General features: G+C 40.7%; 1 protein-coding gene across 1 annotated transcript; it reads left to right on the forward strand.

The window, feature by feature from the left end:
- The first annotated feature begins 2,796 nt into the window (after positions 1-2,796).
- LOC131721145 (zinc finger protein ZFP2-like) lies at positions 2,797-15,403 on the forward strand. Its single transcript, XM_059014359.1, has 2 exons — positions 2,797-3,350; positions 11,950-15,403. Exons 1-2 carry the CDS (start codon positions 2,906-2,908, stop codon positions 13,161-13,163), a joined length of 1,659 nt encoding a protein of 552 aa, XP_058870342.1. The 5' UTR covers positions 2,797-2,905; the 3' UTR covers positions 13,164-15,403.
- The last annotated feature ends 3,698 nt before the right edge of the window (positions 15,404-19,101 follow it).

Consider the following 19,101-nt stretch of genomic DNA (forward strand, 5'->3'; position numbering starts at 1 on the left):
GTTTATAAACTACAGAGCGCTGTTATATTGTATTATTTTGAAAGGTCCGGGTTGTAGTGTGGTAGGAGCGCGTTGTTTTATCCGTTCAGACACTGAGGGAGAGCAGAGAGGAGGTGAGAGAGTCTGCATGGAGCTCTACAATGTGTTTATAAACTACAGAGCGCTGTTATATTGTATTATTTTGAAAGGTCCGGGTTGTAGTGTGGTAGGAGCGCGTTGTTTTATCCGTTCAGACACTGAGGGAGAGCAGAGAGGAGGTGAGAGAGTCTGCATGGAGCTCTACAATGTGTTTATAAACTACAGAGCGCTGTTATATTGTATTATTTTGAAAGGTCCGGGTTGTAGTGTGGTAGGAGCGCGTTGTTTTATCCGTTCAGACACTGAGGGAGAGCAGAGAGGAGGTGAGAGAGTCTGCATGGAGCTCTACAATGTGTTTATAAACTACAGAGCGCTGTTATATTGTATTATTTTGAAAGGTCCGGGTTGTAGTGTGGTAGGAGCGCGTTGTTTTATCCGTTCAGACACTGAGGGAGAGCAGAGAGGAGGTGAGAGAGTCTGCATGGAGCTCTACAATGTGTTTATAAACTACAGAGCGCTGTTATATTGTATTATTTTGAAAGGTCCGGGTTGTAGTGTGGTAGGAGCGCGTTGTTTTATCCGTTCAGACACTGAGGGAGAGCAGAGAGGAGGTGAGAGAGTCTGCATGGAGCTCTACAATGTGTTTATAAACTACAGAGCGCTGTTATATTGTATTATTTTGAAAGGTCCGGGTTGTAGTGTGGTAGGAGCGCGTTGTTTTATCCGTTCAGACACTGAGGGAGAGCAGAGAGGAGGTGAGAGAGTCTGCATGGAGCTCTACAATGTGTTTATAAACTACAGAGCGCTGTTATATTGTATTATTTTGAAAGGTCCGGGTTGTAGTGTGGTAGGAGCGCGTTGTTTTATCCGTTCAGACACTGAGGGAGAGCAGAGAGGAGGTGAGAGAGTCTGCATGGAGCTCTACAATGTGTTTATAAACTACAGAGCGCTGTTATATTGTATTATTTTGAAAGGTCCGGGTTGTAGTGTGGTAGGAGCGCGTTGTTTTATCCGTTCAGACACTGAGGGAGAGCAGAGAGGAGGTGAGAGAGTCTGCATGGAGCTCTACAATGTGTTTATAAACTACAGAGCGCTGTTATATTGTATTATTTTGAAAGGTCCGGGTTGTAGTGTGGTAGGAGCGCGTTGTTTTATCCGTTCAGACACTGAGGGAGAGCAGAGAGGAGGTGAGAGAGTCTGCATGGAGCTCTACAATGTGTTTATAAACTACAGAGCGCTGTTATATTGTATTATTTTGAAAGGTCCGGGTTGTAGTGTGGTAGGAGCGCGTTGTTTTTGTGTGTGTGTGTGTTGTATTTGTGAAGCGGCGTGTCTGTGTCAGCGCGTTTGTTTTTATTCTCATCCTCTCATTCACAGTCTGTGTGTTTCAGGGCTGACAGCTTCGCGGGTTTCCAGACAGATTCTCATGGTTCTGAAAGCGTCTCGCGGGTAAATACGGGTTTCGTTCTGTTACCCGGAGCGCGCGCCGGCTGCTCCTGGCTGCTGTCTTTCTGACGTCACACGCAGCTTGTAGAGAAGCGCGTCTCCAAACCTCGCAGCGCAGCTCAGTGACGCGCTTGAAAACGCGACACAGCATTCCCTAATAACACTTGCAATGCATTATGACTTCAAAGTCATCACTGTAAGGCGATGACCTTATTATTTATTGATTTTATTTTGTTTTATTTTACTTTATTATTTCTTTGATCACCAATTGCCATGGCAACACACTGTTTATGTATGTAGTACTTCTTTTAAGGTAATAAATAAACACAATTCTCTAGGGATTTATTTATTTTTAATTCTTATTACTCTCTTACATCTCATTATATTATGTATGTGTGCGGAGATTAGATAAAGGGCTATTTGGAAGAGAAAATAGGAGGCACTTTTTTGCACAGAAAATTGTGAGAGTCTGGAGCCAATTCCCCAGTAACATTGTTGAAGTGACACCCTGGGATCCTTCAAGAAACAGATTCTAATAATAATAATACTAACAATCTTTAGTTTTATATAGCGCCTTTCATAGTGGTCCACCATCACAAAGCGGTGTGTGAGCTATGCATCAGCTGCAGAGTCACTTACAACAACGTCTCACCTGAAAGATGGAGCACAAGGGGGCAGCAGTGTGGAGTAGTGGTTAGGGCTCTGGACTCTTGACCGGAGGGTTGTGGGTTCAATCTGCTGTTGTACCCTTGAGCAAGGTACTTAACCTATATTGCTCCAGTAAAAACCCAATTGTATAAATGGGTAATTGTATGTAAAAAAAAAAAAAAAAAATTGTGATATTTGTATAATGTGAAATAATGTATAATGTGATATCTTGTAACAATTGTAAGTCACCCTGGATAAGGGTGTCTGCTAAGAAATAAATAATAATAATAATAATAATGAAGTGACTTGCTCAGGGTCACACAATGAGTCAGTGGCTGAGCTGGGATTTGAACCGGGGACCTCCTGGTTACAAGTCTGTTTATTTAACCACTGGACCACACAGCCTCCTAAAAGGAACAATAAGCTACTAACAACCAAGGTTTGAGGACACAATGACTCCTCTTTTTAAGAGAATGTATTATAAAACACTAAACATACTTATTTAACGAAAAGAGAACTATAGTAACTTTCATCCATCATTCTTGAGATTTGAGAGATAAAATCCTCTGGGATTATAAACGTATTACAAGAAATTCTGTGTCCCTTCAATAGTAAAGCCAGCCTTGCTATTAAAGCCAGGTTTTGTCGGTCCCTTGAATGGCCTTAGTAGCACTATATTTAAATAAATGCATTTCTTTTTCAGCTGCTACTAAGCAGAATCCCGTGTGCTGCCATGGACAGTGTGGAGATGGAATCTGTCCAGATTAAAGAGGAGTTCTCTGAACCTGAACTTGTCCTCTTTAGAGCGGAGGTCGCTGGGTTGGCTTCCCTTCCCATTAAACAGGAGCTCTGTGAGATGCAGTGTGACAGCAGTCAGCCACAGGTCTCTGAGATTAAAGCTGAGCACAGTGAATTGGAGATCTCTCAGACAGAAGAACCCCTTCCTGTGAAACAAGAAGAGGTGCTGGAAATTAACCATATTAAACAGGAGCCCTCTGAAGTAGAGTTTGACCACATGGAACCAGGGAAGGAAGAATCCGAGGACTTCAAACCAAACATCCCTGAGCTGGAGAGAATCTGCGTGAGAGAGCAAGGTGCTGGAGAGGAAGGCTCTCCCAACATCATGCAAGGAGGTGGAAAGGAAGACGGTCAGTCACATTCAGAATGCAGTCTAGCAGGTGAGTGACTCCCAGTAGCTGTGACATTGTCATTCTAGATTGCGTGATAGTGTGGCAGAGAGGGAGAGAAGGAGCATGTGGGTTACATTACTAGCTATTTGTTTTTCCTGTACCACTCACACCAGTTCAGGATAGGACTCACTACTGGTGATCTTAAGATACAGATATAAGCCCCTTTCACACTGGCACTCCTACTCCATTATACCAAGGGGAGAAGAACTAAAGTACTGTACATAACATTAGAAATGTTCAGTGTCTAAATAGAGGGATATTATTGTACATGTGTAGCTTTATTAGGGGTGCTTGATTCCATTACATTTATTTTAGACTTTTACAAATAGTTAGTTTAAACGTTCAAGTAAAAACATTGAGAGTGCTATATCTTTTTAAATAAATAGCTTTCTGTAAATGATCGCATAGCCTATATGTCTGTAAAAAGGTCTTCTGATTGTTCAGTGCTTTACCTCAGCTTTTCAACTCTCCTTAAAAAATGCAGTTGATCCTGTTAAGTAGAGGTGCAGTCGGCACCCTCATTTCATATTTGATTATCCTACAGACATTTATCAATGATTATCCATGCATTGAGGTTTTATTTTTTAAAATAAACACATTTTTTTTATTTAACAGACGCTCTGATAACTAAAACAGTGTGTGCATAATAGTTAAACAAAAAGGCACGACTTGCATTCAAATGAGAACACTTCAATTATATAAAAAACAAAAAATACAAAGGACTTGCATTTAACAACTGAAAAGAATATGCGTGCGTCTGCATCAGATTAACATTGTAATAATAATTTAAAATACTGTATTTAACAGAAGTAATTTCTGAACTATGGTTTTTCAGTACTGTTCACATTTTATGTCCAAATGCAAAGCGTTTGAATTAATCCCACAAACCGTGACTAATGTAACAATTGTACTAAATTCATCTTATTTTTCTATAGTATTGCCATATAATCCAAACACAACGTGCTTTGAAACAAAAGGTAATTGGTAGATTTAATAGATAAAAGAAAGTGTTTTTCTTAATTTTTAAATGAAGAAGCCGTGCATCCAATAGTCCTGCTTGTGATTGGTCTTCTCCAAGACGAATGTAAAGGCTTGAAGTGTGTATCCTAGCAACGCGCTGATCTGCCGTACCAGCACACGAAGCAGCACACTCACACTCAAGGATTTAATGCAAACCAGCAGGACTAAAAATCTGGATCAACAAAACACATGACCTTGTTGAATCAGTTGCGATCGTCTCAGTAATCAACCATGGTATTGTGTTTTCAGCCCAAGTTTTATCACATTTCCTGCACTACCAGCCATGCACTTGCATTGTTGTTTGCCTGGGCCCCACCTCCTCCTCACTAGATCTAGCACCAGTAGTTATATTTTCATGTATTTTAACATTGTTCCTGTACTGCTGCTGTAACTAAGCTCTGCAGAGCACAGTCTTCCTTTATATCACAATGTGCCCAGACAGCGCTTCGGTTATTTAGATCTCCTGAAGATAACATTGATAGTCATGAGAGCAAAAGCATGCTGGAAATTGTGAGGTGAATATCCAGTGACAATGATGTCACGTGACAAAGGTAGGAAATGGACAATGAAAGAAAACTCAGAGTAGCCATTATTTGCAGACACGCTCTTCTTCTTAATATTTGAACTGCACATTTGACAAAGTTTAAACAATTCAGCAAAATTAAAAACATTTGACTCTTTGCTAATGTTTAACCGTTTAAACTTTGAATGATTAACACCCCTAAACGTAATGCTATTGAAAAATACATAATTGTAGGGTGTTTTAGAGGAAATAGACCTGAAACATTACAGGAGAACTCTGAGGACAGATTTTGATCCCAGGGCTCAGTTTCACCAGCGTTAGTCTTTACTGACTTTGCTTTTACACATAAAGTAAAGGCTATAAAGAGTATGTAGCGGGGTTCTGAAAAATATAGCGTTCCACGTCCCCACGTGTTGCTACAACTGCTTAAATAACGTACCTGTCATTTCTTTTCATTCTTCACTTCCTGACAACTTTTAACACATGACTTTAGTCTGTTGCAAAGCTCTTTTAGAAATGTCTGCTCTAGTGCACTGAGGTTTGAGATCTGTGCTCTAAATCACTGCAGGAAGAGAGATCCATACAACAGGGGTGAGTCTGAATAATCGAGTATTCTAAATGAAATTACTACTCGAAACACTGTGATCAAGTTTCGAGTACTCGTTAATTTATAAAACAAATGGAAAAATGAGCGAACTACACCCGAAAAAGCTTGGCATGGTATTTTGACAGAGGAGCAAGTTAAAAGTGATCAGCCACTACAATTGTCACCTCACTGATAACTGACAGGAGGCGGGGCTCTTCATTACCTAGCTCTGCTATTGGCTAAGGGAGTGCATGAGCAGTGAGTATTTTGAAAAAAGTTAAACGAGACCACCATGCAATGTAATCTCTGCAGCACAAGCATTTCATATTGTAAATCAACAAGTACATTCTCAATCATCTAAAATGCCAGCACCCATCTGCTACTTTAGAAGAAAACACAAAATGTGGCAAAAAACAAGCAAGCAGTGCATCTTTTACTGTGTGCAGTGGGGATGTGAGGCGTCTCGACTGAAACAAGCAAGCAGTGCATCTTTTACTGTGCGCAGTGGGGATGTGAGGCGTCTCGACTGAAACAAGCAAGCAGTGCATCTTTTACTGTGTGCAGTGGGGATGTGAGGCGTCTCGACTGAAACAAGCAAGCAGTGCATCTTTTACTGTGCGCAGTGGAGATGTGAGGCGTCTCGACTGAGACAAGCAAGCAGTGCATCTTTTACTGTGTGCAGTGGGGATGTGAGGCGTCTCGACTGAAACAAGCAAGCAGTGTATCTTTTACTGTGCGCAGTGGGGATGTGAGGCGTCTCGACTGAAACAAGCAAGCAGTGCATCTTTTACTGTGTGCAGTGGGGATGTGAGGCGTCTCGACTGAAACAACAAGCAAGCAGTGCATCTTTTACTGTGTGCAGTGGAGATGTGAGGCGTCTCGACTGAAACAAACAAGCAGTGCATCTTTTACTGTGTGCAGTGGGGATGTGAGGCGTCTCGACTGAAACAAGCAAGCAGTGCATCTTTTACTGTGTGCAGTGGGGATGTGAGGCGTCTCGACTGAAACAAGCAAGCAGTGCATCTTTTACTGTGTGCAGTGGGGATGTGAGGCGTCTCGACTGAAACAAGCAAGCAGTGCATCTTTTACTGTGTGCAGTGGAGATGTGAGGCGTCTCGACTGAAACAAGCAAGCAGTGCATCTTTTACTGTGTGCAGTGGGGATGTGAGGCGTCTCGACTGAAACAAGCAAGCAGTGCATCTTTTACTGTGTGCAGTGGGGATGTGAGGCGTCTCGACTGAAACAAGCAAGCAGTGCATCTTTTACTGTGTGCAGTGAGGATGTGAGGCGTCTCGACTGAAACAAGCAAGCAGTGCATCTCTTACTGTGTGCAGTGGGGATGTGAGGCGTCTCGACTGAAACAAGCAAGCAGTGCATCTTTTACTGTGTGCAGTGGAGATGTGAGGCGTCTCGACTGAAACAAGCAAGCAAGCAGTGCATCTTTTACTGTGTGCAGTGGAGATGTGAGGCGTCTCGACTGAAACAAGCAAGCAGTGCGTCTTTTACTGTGCGCAGTGGGGATGTGAGGCGTCTCGACTGAAAAAATGCTTTTTGTTTATTAAGCCATATCCACACGGAACTCGAGCATCACAAGCAAATAATTTAGAAGTCATTGCTGTCAAATGGGAGTATCCACACCAGCAGCGAGTGATGTGAGCGACGTCACTTTGAGAAAATTCTGCGTCGCTAAAATAGAACTTGTTTCTGTTTTTATTTTTTTTTCATTGGGCAACTGGAATGAAGCTGACCAATCTGAAGTAAGGTTAACACCTTTGACAGACATCAAACACACGCCTCAAAACACGTCCCATCCATGGGGTGAGGATGTTAACACTTTTATCTGAACACAACACTTCATGTCAAATTCGGGGATACGTGTTTTTAGTTTACTGATAGAATGTCTGAATGCATAGAAAATATAATCATTCATAAGTAAATGAAATCAGAGATGACTCAAACACATGATCTGATGTGTCACAGTCTTCAGCAGCGTTTATGAAGAAGTGTAGCAAAAAATAGATTTGCAGAACGGCATTGTTAGGGTGTGACCTGTGCATAATAACACGGATAATAATAATAATAATAATAATAATCAAGATGTAGTGCTTAACAACAACAACATAATAATAATGATAAAGATGGTGATAATGTAGTGCTCAACAACAACATAATAATAATAATAATACTAATAATAATAATAATAATAATTTATTTATTTCTTAGCAGACGCCCTTATCCAGGGCAAATTACAATTGTTACAAGATATCACATTATTTTTACATACAATTACATTATTTTTTACACATTATTTTTACATATAATTACCCATTTATACAGTTGGGTTTTTTTTTTTTTTTTTTACTGGAGCAATCTAGATAAAGTACCTTGCTGAAGGGTACAGCAGCAGTGCCCGCCACTGGGGATTGAACCCACAACCCTCCGGTCAAGAGTCCAGAGCCCTAACCACTACTCCACACTGCTGCCCAGTAATAATAATAATAATAATAATGTTGCACTTTAAAATACTTTAGTATTAAGTAACATGTATATATATTATTTTACAATGGAGTTGCCAGAGGTCAGGATAACCTTTTATCAAAACAAGCCCTGTTTTGTAAAGACAGCCCATCTCTAGTTTGTCCAATAGGAATGCGTGGGCTGGGTCATGTGTTTATTTCCAGTCTTCTGGATCCTTTCCAACATTGACATTCGGTGACTTCGCTCGCGTCACTCTGTCTGATGTGGATACGGCTTTAGAAGTGACCTTTCATTCAGATTTAAACTGCAAACTATCCGGGCAATGCTAAACCTTTGCTGCTACTGTATATATATATATATATATATATATATATATATATATATATATATATATATATATATACAGTGCCGTCCTACCCCACAACTTCCAAGTGAAAAAAATATTCTAGAAATTTGTAGAAAATTAATTAAAAATAAAAACTGAAATAGCTTGTTTGGATAAGTGTCCACCCCGCTTGTAATAGCAATCCTAAATTAGCTCAGGTGTAACCAATAGCCTTCAAAATCACACACCAAGTTAAGTGGCCTCCACCTGTGTTAAATTGTAGTGATTTCAGGATAAATTCAGCAGTTTCTGTAGGTTCCCTCTGCTGGGTAGTGCATTTCAAAGCAAAGACCATGAGCACCAAGGCGCTTTCAAAAGAACTCTGGGACAAAGTTGTTGAAAGGCACAGATCAGGGGATGGGTATAAAAAAATATCAAAGGCCTTGAATATCCCTTGGAGCACAGTCAAGACGATTATTAAGAAGTGGAAGGTGTATGGCACCACCAAGACCCTGCCTAGATCAGGCCGTCCCTCCAAACTGGATGACTGAGCAAGGAGACTGATCAGAGAGGCTACCAAGAGGCCAATGACAACTTTGCAAGAGCTACAGGCTTTTATGGCCAAGACTGGTCAAAGTGTGCATGTGACAACAATATCCCAAGCACTCCACAAATCTGGTCTGTATGGTAGGGTGGCAAGAAGGAAGCCGTTACTCAAGAAAGCCCACCTTGAATCCTGTTTGAAGTATGCAAAAAAACACGCAGGAGATTCTGTAGCCATGTGGCAAAAAGTTTTTTGGTCTGACAAAACTAAAATGGAACTTTTTGGCCTAAATTCAAAGCGTTATGTTTGGAGCAAACCCAACACAGCGCATCACCCAAAGAACACCATCCCTACTATGAAGCATGGTGGTGGCAGCATCATGTTATGGGGATGTTTCTCATCGGCAGGGACTGGGGCACTTGTCAGGATTATTATTATTATTTATTTCTTAGCTGATGCCCTTATCCAGGGCGACTTACAATTGTTACAAGATATCACATTATTTTTACATACAATTAACCATTTATACAGTTGGGTTTTTATTGGAGCAATCTAGGTAAAGTACCTTGCTCAAGGGTACAGCAGCAGTGTCCCCTACCAGGGATTGAACCCACGACCTTTCAGTCAAGAGTCCAGAGCCCTAACCACTACTGCACACTGATAGAAGGGAAAATGAATGGAGCAAAGTACAGTGAAGTCCTTGAGGAAAACCTGCTGCCCTCTGCAAGAAACCTGAAACTGGGATGGAAGTTCACCTTTCAGCATGACAACAACCCAAAGCACACAGCCAAATCTATACTGGAGTGGCTAAGGAACAAAAAGGTAAATGTTATCGAGTGGCCCCGTCAGAGCCCCGACCTAAATCCAATCGAAAATTTGTGGCATTACTTGAAGATTGCTGTCCATCAACGCTCCCCAAGGAACTTGACAGAGCTTTAACAGTTTTGTAAAGAAGAATGGTCAAATATTGCCTAATCTAGGTGTGCAAAGTTGGTAGAGACCTATCCCAACAGACTGACAGCTGTGTGCTTCCACCAAGTATTAACTCAGGGGTTTGGAGACTTATCCATTTATGATCTTCCAGTTTTGTGTTTGTAATATATCATCTTTTTCTCAATAAAAAAACTTTTTTTCCCCTTAACAGTGTGGAGTGTGGTGTGTAGATAAGTGGAAAAAATCCTCATTTAAATGCATGAAACTGAGGCACTGACACAACAAAATGTGAAAAAAAGTTCAAGAGGGTGTAGACTTTCCATAGGCCCTGTGCATAAGAACATAAGAACATAAGAAAGTTTACAAACGAGAGGAGGCCATTCAGCCCATCTTGCTTGTTTGGTTGTTAGTAGCTTATTGATCCCTGAATCTCATCAAGCAGCTTCTTGAAGGATCCCAGGGTGTCAGCTTCAACAACATTACTTGGGAGTTGGTTCCAGACCCTCACAATTCTCTGTGTAAAAAAGTGCCTCCTATTTTCTGTTCTGAATGTCCCTTTATCTAATCTCCATTTGTGACCCCTGGTCCTTGTTTCTTTTTTCAGGTCAAAAAAGTCCCCTGGGTCGACATTGTCTATACCTTTTAGGATTTTGAATGTTTGAATCAGATCGCCTGCAAATATCTTATTATTCGAAATTCCCACCCCTAACAAAAAACGTGAGTGTTGTGTTTGTTCGTTTGTCTAGTAAACTGTTTGTTTGTTTCTAAGACTACTAACACTGTCCGGAGCTGTATCCGCAGGCCAGCATCAAACCCGGACACCAGCACTTCCCTCACCACAACAAATTGTATTACACACCACGAGCACTAAAATCACTCACTAAAGAACTGTGTCTGTGTTTTGTGTTACGTGTGGGTGTTAAAAGAACGGGACTTTTTGTTACGGCTCAAACCCGGGGATTCTAATCGAAGTGATACATGCCACTGTATCGCTTTACAACAGTATTATTTACAGCTGATTGCCGTCAGCCTCTGGACATTGTGAAACCAACACACACCCTTGCACCTGGATATAATTGTGTGTCTGTTTTCTTGCACCTGGATATAATTGTCTGTCTGTTTTCTTCTGCACTGCTGCATTACCTTCACCTGCACTCACTTACCCACTTTGCCACAGCGTCCCTATGTGTGGTTGCTGCTAATACTTTCTAAGGACCTGTCACTGTTATGAGTAATTAGAGGTTGAGGAGTCGAAACTTTCATTCTTGGTATATTCGAATATCTTATTATTCGAAATTCCCAACCCTAACAAAAAACCTTAAGTACTCTGTTTTTTCTGTTCCGTACCACATCATGGATCACTATTGCTGTGTTACCTGACAATGTTGGCAGTAATCCTGACGCTATCAGTGCACTAGGGTGGGCATTTTGAAAAGAGCTTTGAAACATGCTTTAAAGTTATGTGTAAAAAGTTGTCATGATGTTAGCATTGAAAATAAATGACAGGTACGTTATTTAAAAAGTATTATTATTATTATTATTATTATTATTATTATTATTATTATTATTATTATTATTATTTATTTCTTAGCAGACGCCCTTATCCAAGGCGACTTACAGTCGTAAACAAAAATACAGTTCTAGCAACACATGGGGATGTGGAACGTTATATCTTTGGAACCCCGCTACTTACTCTAAGTTTTTAACTTTAAGCTGGTGTAACCCAGTGCAAGCCCCCATAGCTGAAATTCATATGCTGTGCACAGGGGATACACAATTCTATGGGGTACAGAAATCTGCATAACACCCGTCAGGACAATTTGATTTTGAGATGCATGCCTCGGTTCGAACGTCAGTGAAGTCAAGTTTTATCTGTATATCTAGTTTGCCTATGTGTTAATCTGGCCCTGCACATGCCCTAAGAGTTGGTTCATACATCACTGCAGATGAATGCGATACACCAGCGCAGACCCCATGCGATTTCAGGTCGCAAACGCATGAGAAAAGGCTGTACGACTTTCCAAAAAATAGGCATGTCGCAAGAGTGTGTGTGACGTAATTCCGACCTGTCACACAGGGTCAGAGACCCTCGACAAATTATGTCGGAGTCTGAATTATGAACCAACCTTAAGCCTACAAGCAGCCCCTCTTACTTTCTTTCCTGTTCATGTTTTCCAGGTTCCAGTCCAGCAGCTAAAGCGAGGGCAGGCGGTGGAGAATATCCTGACTGTGGGAAAGGTTTCATGCAGATAGGGCATTTAAACAAAACCCAACGAACTCACACAGGCGAGAAACCGTATCACTGCTCTGACTGTGGGAAGAGTTTCAATCATTTTAGAAACCTAAAACAACACCAGCGAATTCACACAGGAGAGAAACCGTATCACTGCTTTGACTGTGGGAAGAGTTTCAGTCAGTTAAACAGCCTTGTTTTACACGAGCGAACTCACACAGGAGAGAAACCGTATCACTGTTTTGACTGTGGGAAGAGTTTCAGTCAGTCAAACAGCCTTGTTTTACACCAGCGAACTCACACAGGAGAGAAACCGTATCACTGTTTTGACTGTGGGAAGAGTTTCAGTCGGTCAGACAGCCTTGTTTCACACCAGCGAACTCACACAGGAGAGAAACCGTATCACTGTTCTGACTGTGGGAAGAATTTCAGTCGGTCAGGCAGCCTTGTTTCACACCAACGAACTCACACAGGAGAGAAACCGTATCGCTGCTCTGACTGTGGGAAGAGTTTCAGACAGTTAGGAAGCCTAAAAGAACACCAGCGAGTTCACACAGGAGAGAAACCGTATCACTGTTCTGACTGTGGGAAGAGTTTCAGTCAGTTAGGAAGCCTAAAAGGACACCAACGAACTCACACAGGAAAGAAACCGTATCACTGCTCTGACTGTGGGAAGAGTTTCAGTCAGTTAGGAAGCCTAAAAGGACACCAGCGAACTCACGCAGGAGAGAAACCATATCACTGCTCTGACTGTGGGAAGAGTTTCAGTTGGTCAGACAGCCTTGTTCCACACCAGCGAACTCACACAGGAGAGAAACCATATCACTGCTCGGACTGTGGGAAGAGTTTCAGTCGGTCAGACCACCTTGTTTCACACCAGCGAACTCACACAGGAGAGAAACCGTATCACTGTTCTGACTGTGGGAAGAGTTTCAGTCGGTCAGACAGCCTTGTTTTACACCAGCGAACTCACACAGGAGATAAACCGTATCACTGCTCTTGCTGTGGGAAGAGGTTCAGTCATTTAGGAAGCCTAAAAAAACACCAGCGAGTTCACACAGGAGAGAAACTGTGTTGCTGCTCTGACTGTAGGAAGAGTTTCCGTCTTAAACAAGCCATTCAAAAACACCAGCGAATTCACAGAGGAGAGAAACCTTAAAGACTGTTTTGTATATCACTCTTAACCCTTTGCGGTCCATTTTTTCAGCATGTATGTTTTGTGTATCACTCTTAAGAGCATGCATTTTAAATTATAAAAATGCAAATCCACTCTCTTGCTCTCTGTCAAAGTGGGCGGTGACGCTGACACGTCACAAGAGGCTTCTCTGCTGTCAGTTTAACTCAGGCTGTCAATGCAGTCAGTGCCTGGGAGCGAGAATATGCAGAAAGGAAACTATTCCACACCTCATCTGATGGACGAGTTGGGATAAATCAGTAACTCAGTGTGGAAATGAGTTTCAGAGTTTAACATTTGAACTTCATTAACTTGAAAATAAATAAATTGATGGGAATGAGTATCCAGACCCCTGATGTAGCATCCCAGAGACGAGACTGCAGCGTCCTTACTGGGCAACCGCCTGGAGGATGGGTCTTGGAAATTCATCACTATTCAAAAACGTATGAAAACTGATAGTGTCGCATGACTGTATTATGACATGAATGAGTGAATATTGCGTGACGTGTCGCTTTGCAGTGTGCATTGTCCATGCTTGTGTTTGTGCTGCCTTTGTAAAGTGCCCCGAGTAATAGCAGTGCAGCAGGCATGTGTACGGATCTTGGGTACATAAAGTCATAGCTGTTTTGCAGTATCTTGCACTCGGTGCCAAATTCCCAATGAAAATGTAGCTGAGCTATGACTATTAATCAGGGTTCGTACGCTAGTCTGGAATTCTGGAAAAAGTATGGAAAAATGCAAAACTGATTTCCAGGGCTTGAAAAACCACGTCTCCGTTATGAAAGTCTTGGAAAAAGTCTGGAATTTTACTAGCATCACGGGAAAATGATTCTGCGATTACTTTTATTATTAATAATAATTGATCTCTAAAGCAGGTCAGCAGCTCTAGCAGTAACTGTCTAGACAATTTACTAGTAGCAGCTATGTTGCTTGTGACCAAATTCCGCGAGGATTGCCCCGTGTAACACCCCTGACAACGCCCTGACAACTCAAAAGCAATCCTATCCAGTCAGCGCACTGGTATATGTCACATGACTGTCTGCTCCAGTGAAACGAAGGGTAAAATGGAGTCTACGACAGCCAAGGCTATGATTTTTAAACAAAGTTACAGACTGGAATTACAAGCTACTGTACTCTGCTCACCGAGATTCACATTTTGTTATCTTGTTGTTACCTTTATTAAATCGTTAATGTTATTTCCCAACCCAGGAAAAAAAAAATGTAATACGATAGTTAGGGTGTATTCAAACTGGGCTCATTTCAAACGTCCTCAGATCGGTTTGTTTGTTTTGAAGCAGTGTATCAATGTGCTAGCTGTTCACACTTGCCTTGTATACAAACGTACTGACTTTGTTTGGAAATTAACTGGGGCTCGTTTTCGTGGTTCACTTACGTGTTTTCCCAGGACTCAGTTCACTTGTGTTCATATTGAAATAATCAGGGCAGCAGTGTGGAGTAGCGGTCAGGGCTCTGGACTCTTGACCGGAGGGTTGTGGGTTCAATCCCCAGTGGGGGACACTGCTGCTGTACCCTTGAGTAAGGTACTTTACCTAGATTGCTCCAGTAAAAACCCAACTGTGTAAATGAGTAATTGAATGTAAAAATAATGTGTAAAAAAAATTATAATTTTATGTAAAAATAATGTGATATCTTGTAACAATTGTAAGTCGCCCTGGATAAGAGTGTCTGCTAAGAAATAAATAATAATAAAGTGAACTCGTTTTTTATTAATAAAGACCATCGGATGTTTACATTTTCTGGCATTGCTTCTTCACACTATGTAAATATTCAAATACAATAGTAGTACAGTAGCTACTGTATATATTGTTTAATGTTTTGCTTTTTTTTCATTTATATAAAATTCTCGTATATTGAAAAAAAGAGCTACGGTATTGTAATAATGACAACAGATATAAAGGAATGTATTTTTTAGGGATATAGCTCCTCGTGTAAAACATTAGCATAGAGTGTGTACAGCGATGAATAAATAAATTGTGTTTTATTTCATTTATGCAAGACAACAGCGAACACGTAATTCATACCTGGGAACTATTTGTCAAACTCTGAGACGGACATCCTACTGCATAGCATTGTTTTCTTTCTTTAAGTTTACTAAACCAAAATCAGGAACATATAATAATTTAGAAAAAAAATCTGGTCCTTTTTTTAATATAATACTTTGTATTTTAGTTTTTTGGGGTTTTTTTTGCAGCACTGGTAAACATATTCACGTACACACCAAGCATAACTTTAACAAACAGACGTTTGTTTAAAACTGGACAACGAGCCAAAAACGGAATGTTTAACTTGCATACTGTACTATATTGTATAATAAAGTTGGTGCTTGCACACTCCCTCGCACAACATCGTATACAGTGATCCACATGCAGCTGTATTTTCTGCAAATGTGATTTTTTTTTCCCAATGTCAATGATGAATCATGAAAGCGATTGGAGGCAGTTGACATCATTTAACATGAACTTGAACAATTCTACAAAAATAAAGAAAAGCTTTTTTTTTTTTTTTTTTTAAAAAAGAGGTTATAGCAATCGCACCAGCCAACCAGAGCTACGGTAATTTTAATAAATTCCCAGGTATGTTGATATTACAGCAAATACATTGGGTTTTGTCAGTCTGATTTTTAAATTTTTTTCTGATCACATTTCTAACAATGCCATTGTTTCCCCCGTTGTCCATATCACTCATCTGGACATTTTTACCACCTGTTTGTGTATGCAGTAACTGTACGCTACTGTACAGCCAAATCTACCGGGTTTGTTTCCTGTTTGCAAAAGAACCGAGACCGTCCAGTGTTCACATTCATGTTTTTTAAGCGAACCGAACTCAGTTATTTTGCCAAACGGTCTGAGACGATCTCTTCTAGTGGTCTCAGTTCAGTTCAGTTCGGTTTGTTTGCCAATCAAACTTTGATGTTCACACTGCTCTCCAAACGAACCGAACCGTACTGAGTACGATAAAAAGCTCCAGTGTGAACAGGCCCTTATTATCACTGACTCGGATTAAAAAAACTCTTTCTGCAGCCCCTTGGTTTGTACAAATGTAGCATGTTAATATCGCTTTTTTCATTTCATTAATGTGATTAATAAAATGTACCGGTAATTTTATTTTAAATGTATGGCGCTTGCTTGTAACTTACAGTACCGAGTGCAGCAACTGTCTCGGGTCCAAACCGTCAGCTGAGTGTACTATTTACATCCTCGCTATATGGCCTTCATTATACGATTAAATACTGATTTTAAAATCAAACTGCTGCTGATGTTGGCTCGTTATGCCTTATGCAACCGGCACGGCAAAGCAACATTGATTTTTTTTTTTCTTTAAATAATGAACCAAGATTTAAATTAACTTTTGCAATTGAAACAAAACAGTTTATATTGTTTGTTTTGGGTTGTCCTTTTACTATAGTGAACAAAAGGCTTTGGATCCAAACAGGGTTGTTATAGCGAGGGTGTGCTGTATTTAGTGTTTGACTTGTATGTTTAATATACCACACTTGCACATTTGTTATTTCATTTTTGTTATTTTTCACCTCCCATAGTGTTCAACATTTAACAGAGGGTGTAAAGAAGTTTGGCTCAGAATCCAATCTCATCCCTTACAGGAAAGTACTATACTGCATGTATACTTGTGCCAAAATTGTCTGCTTTTAGTATACTATTGGTACCATTATACTATCATATTTTGGCACATGTATACTTGCAGTATACAACTTATTGTATTATTTTTGTAAATAATGCAACGTAGTTCTCAAATATTGGACATTTCTTGGATTGTATCTTACTTCTCTTTTGCATACCTGCATTGTCTCTTGCTAGATATGCACCTCCAGATTCTGACAAATACTTTTAGAAAACCAGGAGCAACTTCTGCTCTGAATCAAAAAGTTATAATGCTCTGCGGCTGCCCGTCTATGTGGATAACTATTGAAAAACTAGTAGAAACTAAAAACACAAGTCTGGGAAAAACAAATGACAGTCTAGAAAAAAGTATGGAATTTTGATGTTTGAAAAAGTGTATTTAAGGTTGGGGTGGAGGGGAGGGGTTAGGAGAGTTATTTTAAGGTTGGGGTGGAGGGGATGGGTTAGGAGAGTTATTTTCTTTCTTTCTAATATTATATAGATGAATTGTCTTTATTATGTATGAGATATATTCTCCCTGTGTTGTCATGAATTTGTATATATTGTATATGTGTGTATGTGGGATTTTAACTGAAACCTCTGAGCCCTCATCATTTCATTCTGCAATGAATTCTCATCCTCAGCACTTTCATTTCTATGCACTTTAGAATTTGGTCTTGCATATTATTTTTTTTATTCTAAATCCACAAGCGTTTGTCCCGGATGACCACTCCCGTGATGATCGCCGCTGCCATGACAACCGATGACATCACCCGCACGTTCTGTATACTTCAGAACACTGAGTCATTTTTTGTAATACAGTATTAACACTTTATTGTTTTCACAAAATAACATAAATACGATTATCAGCTCAGCTGCTAGTGTGTACTAAACACAAGCTCAAATATTCCAGTTCCACTCCAGTCTCTGGTAATGCAGCACTATTCCAGTTCCACTCCAGTCTATGGTAATGCAGCACTATTCCAGTTCCACTCCAGTCTATGGTAATGCATCACTATTCCAGTTCCACTCCAGTCTCTGGTAATGCATCACTATTCCAGTTCCACTCCAGTCTCTGGTAATGCAGCACTATTCCAGTTCCACTCCAGTCTCTGGTAATGCAGCGCTATTCCAGTTCCACTCCAGTCTATGGTAATGCAGCGCTATTCCAGTTCCACTCCAGTCTCTGGTAATGCAGCACTATTCCAGTTCCACTCCAGTCTCTGGTAATGCAGCGCTATTCCAGTTCCACTCCAGTCTCTGGTAATGCAGCACTATTCCAGTTCCACTCCAGTCTCTGGTAATGCAGCACTATTCCAGTTCCACTCCAGTCTCTGGTAATGCAGCACTATTCCAGTTCCACTCCAGTCTCTGGTAATGCAGCACTATTCCAGTTCCACTCCAGTCTCTGGTAATGCAGCACTATTCCAGTTCCACTCCAGTCTATGGTAATGCAGCACTATTCCAGTTCCACTCCAGTGTGCTGCACACAGCTGGAGAGCTCAATCCCCTTTGCTGACTGCTCCTGATCCTGATCTGAGGTTTTCCTGAGACAGATGTCAGAGACACACAAGGAGGGCTCAGAGTTTAACTGCAGCAATAACAAAAGCTTTAAAGGATGATGACACTTCTAGGCTTCAGAGTAATCAAGTCCCATTGAAATCACAGAGTGCATTTCAGGGTAAGGAACAGCTGTGTATCAACTGTAAGACACTCTGTGGAGGCAGCAGCTTTGTGACATTACTGACAAAGGGTTATTATCAATACTCTAGATTGAAGAATCAAAGAATAAAGATTATGAGTCAAATATCTCCATTTTCAGTGCTGTAAAGGATGATGACAGGTAGAGATAGCGAGTGCTGCCCCCTGTCTGTACACATACTGGCTAATACTGACTTACCTTGACTTACCACCAGCGAGACACGGGGAACCTGGAAAAATATATACAGATTGTTCAGCTTGTTTCTTATAATTGTGTTAACAAAATTAAATACAAACTTGCAAAATGTGTATTTTGTAAATCAACTGTGCATATTTAATGAGGACATAATGATTTCTTAATGAACTATCTCTAAGACTGGGATGTGGTGTTTAAGAAGAAGCCTGCATGTGTGCTGTGACAGGCCAGGTGAAATGTGTGCACTGACTGGGAGTCTCACCTTGGATCCTGCAGTATTGAAGGAGCAGCAGAGTGAACACAATGAAATGAATCAGAGATTCAGGAATTTTTTCGTGACTCAGACTCGGACTCGACCTTGTGTGACTCAGATTCGAACATTTGGGCT

This window comes from Acipenser ruthenus, chromosome 48, assembly GCF_902713425.1.
Source record: "Acipenser ruthenus chromosome 48, fAciRut3.2 maternal haplotype, whole genome shotgun sequence".
Classification (NCBI taxonomy): Eukaryota; Metazoa; Chordata; class Actinopteri; order Acipenseriformes; family Acipenseridae; genus Acipenser; species Acipenser ruthenus.

What these genes read in the sequence shown, in the direction of transcription:
- LOC131721145 (XM_059014359.1), top strand. Translation starts at nt 2,906, where the DNA reads ATGGACAGTGTGGAGATGGAATCTGTCCAGATTAAAGAGGAGTTCTCT. An exon ending in TTCAGAATGCAGTCTAGCAG is followed by an intron (nt 3,351 to 11,949) that starts GTGAGTGACTCC and finishes CATGTTTTCCAG; the next exon opens with GTTCCAGTCCAGCAGCTAAA.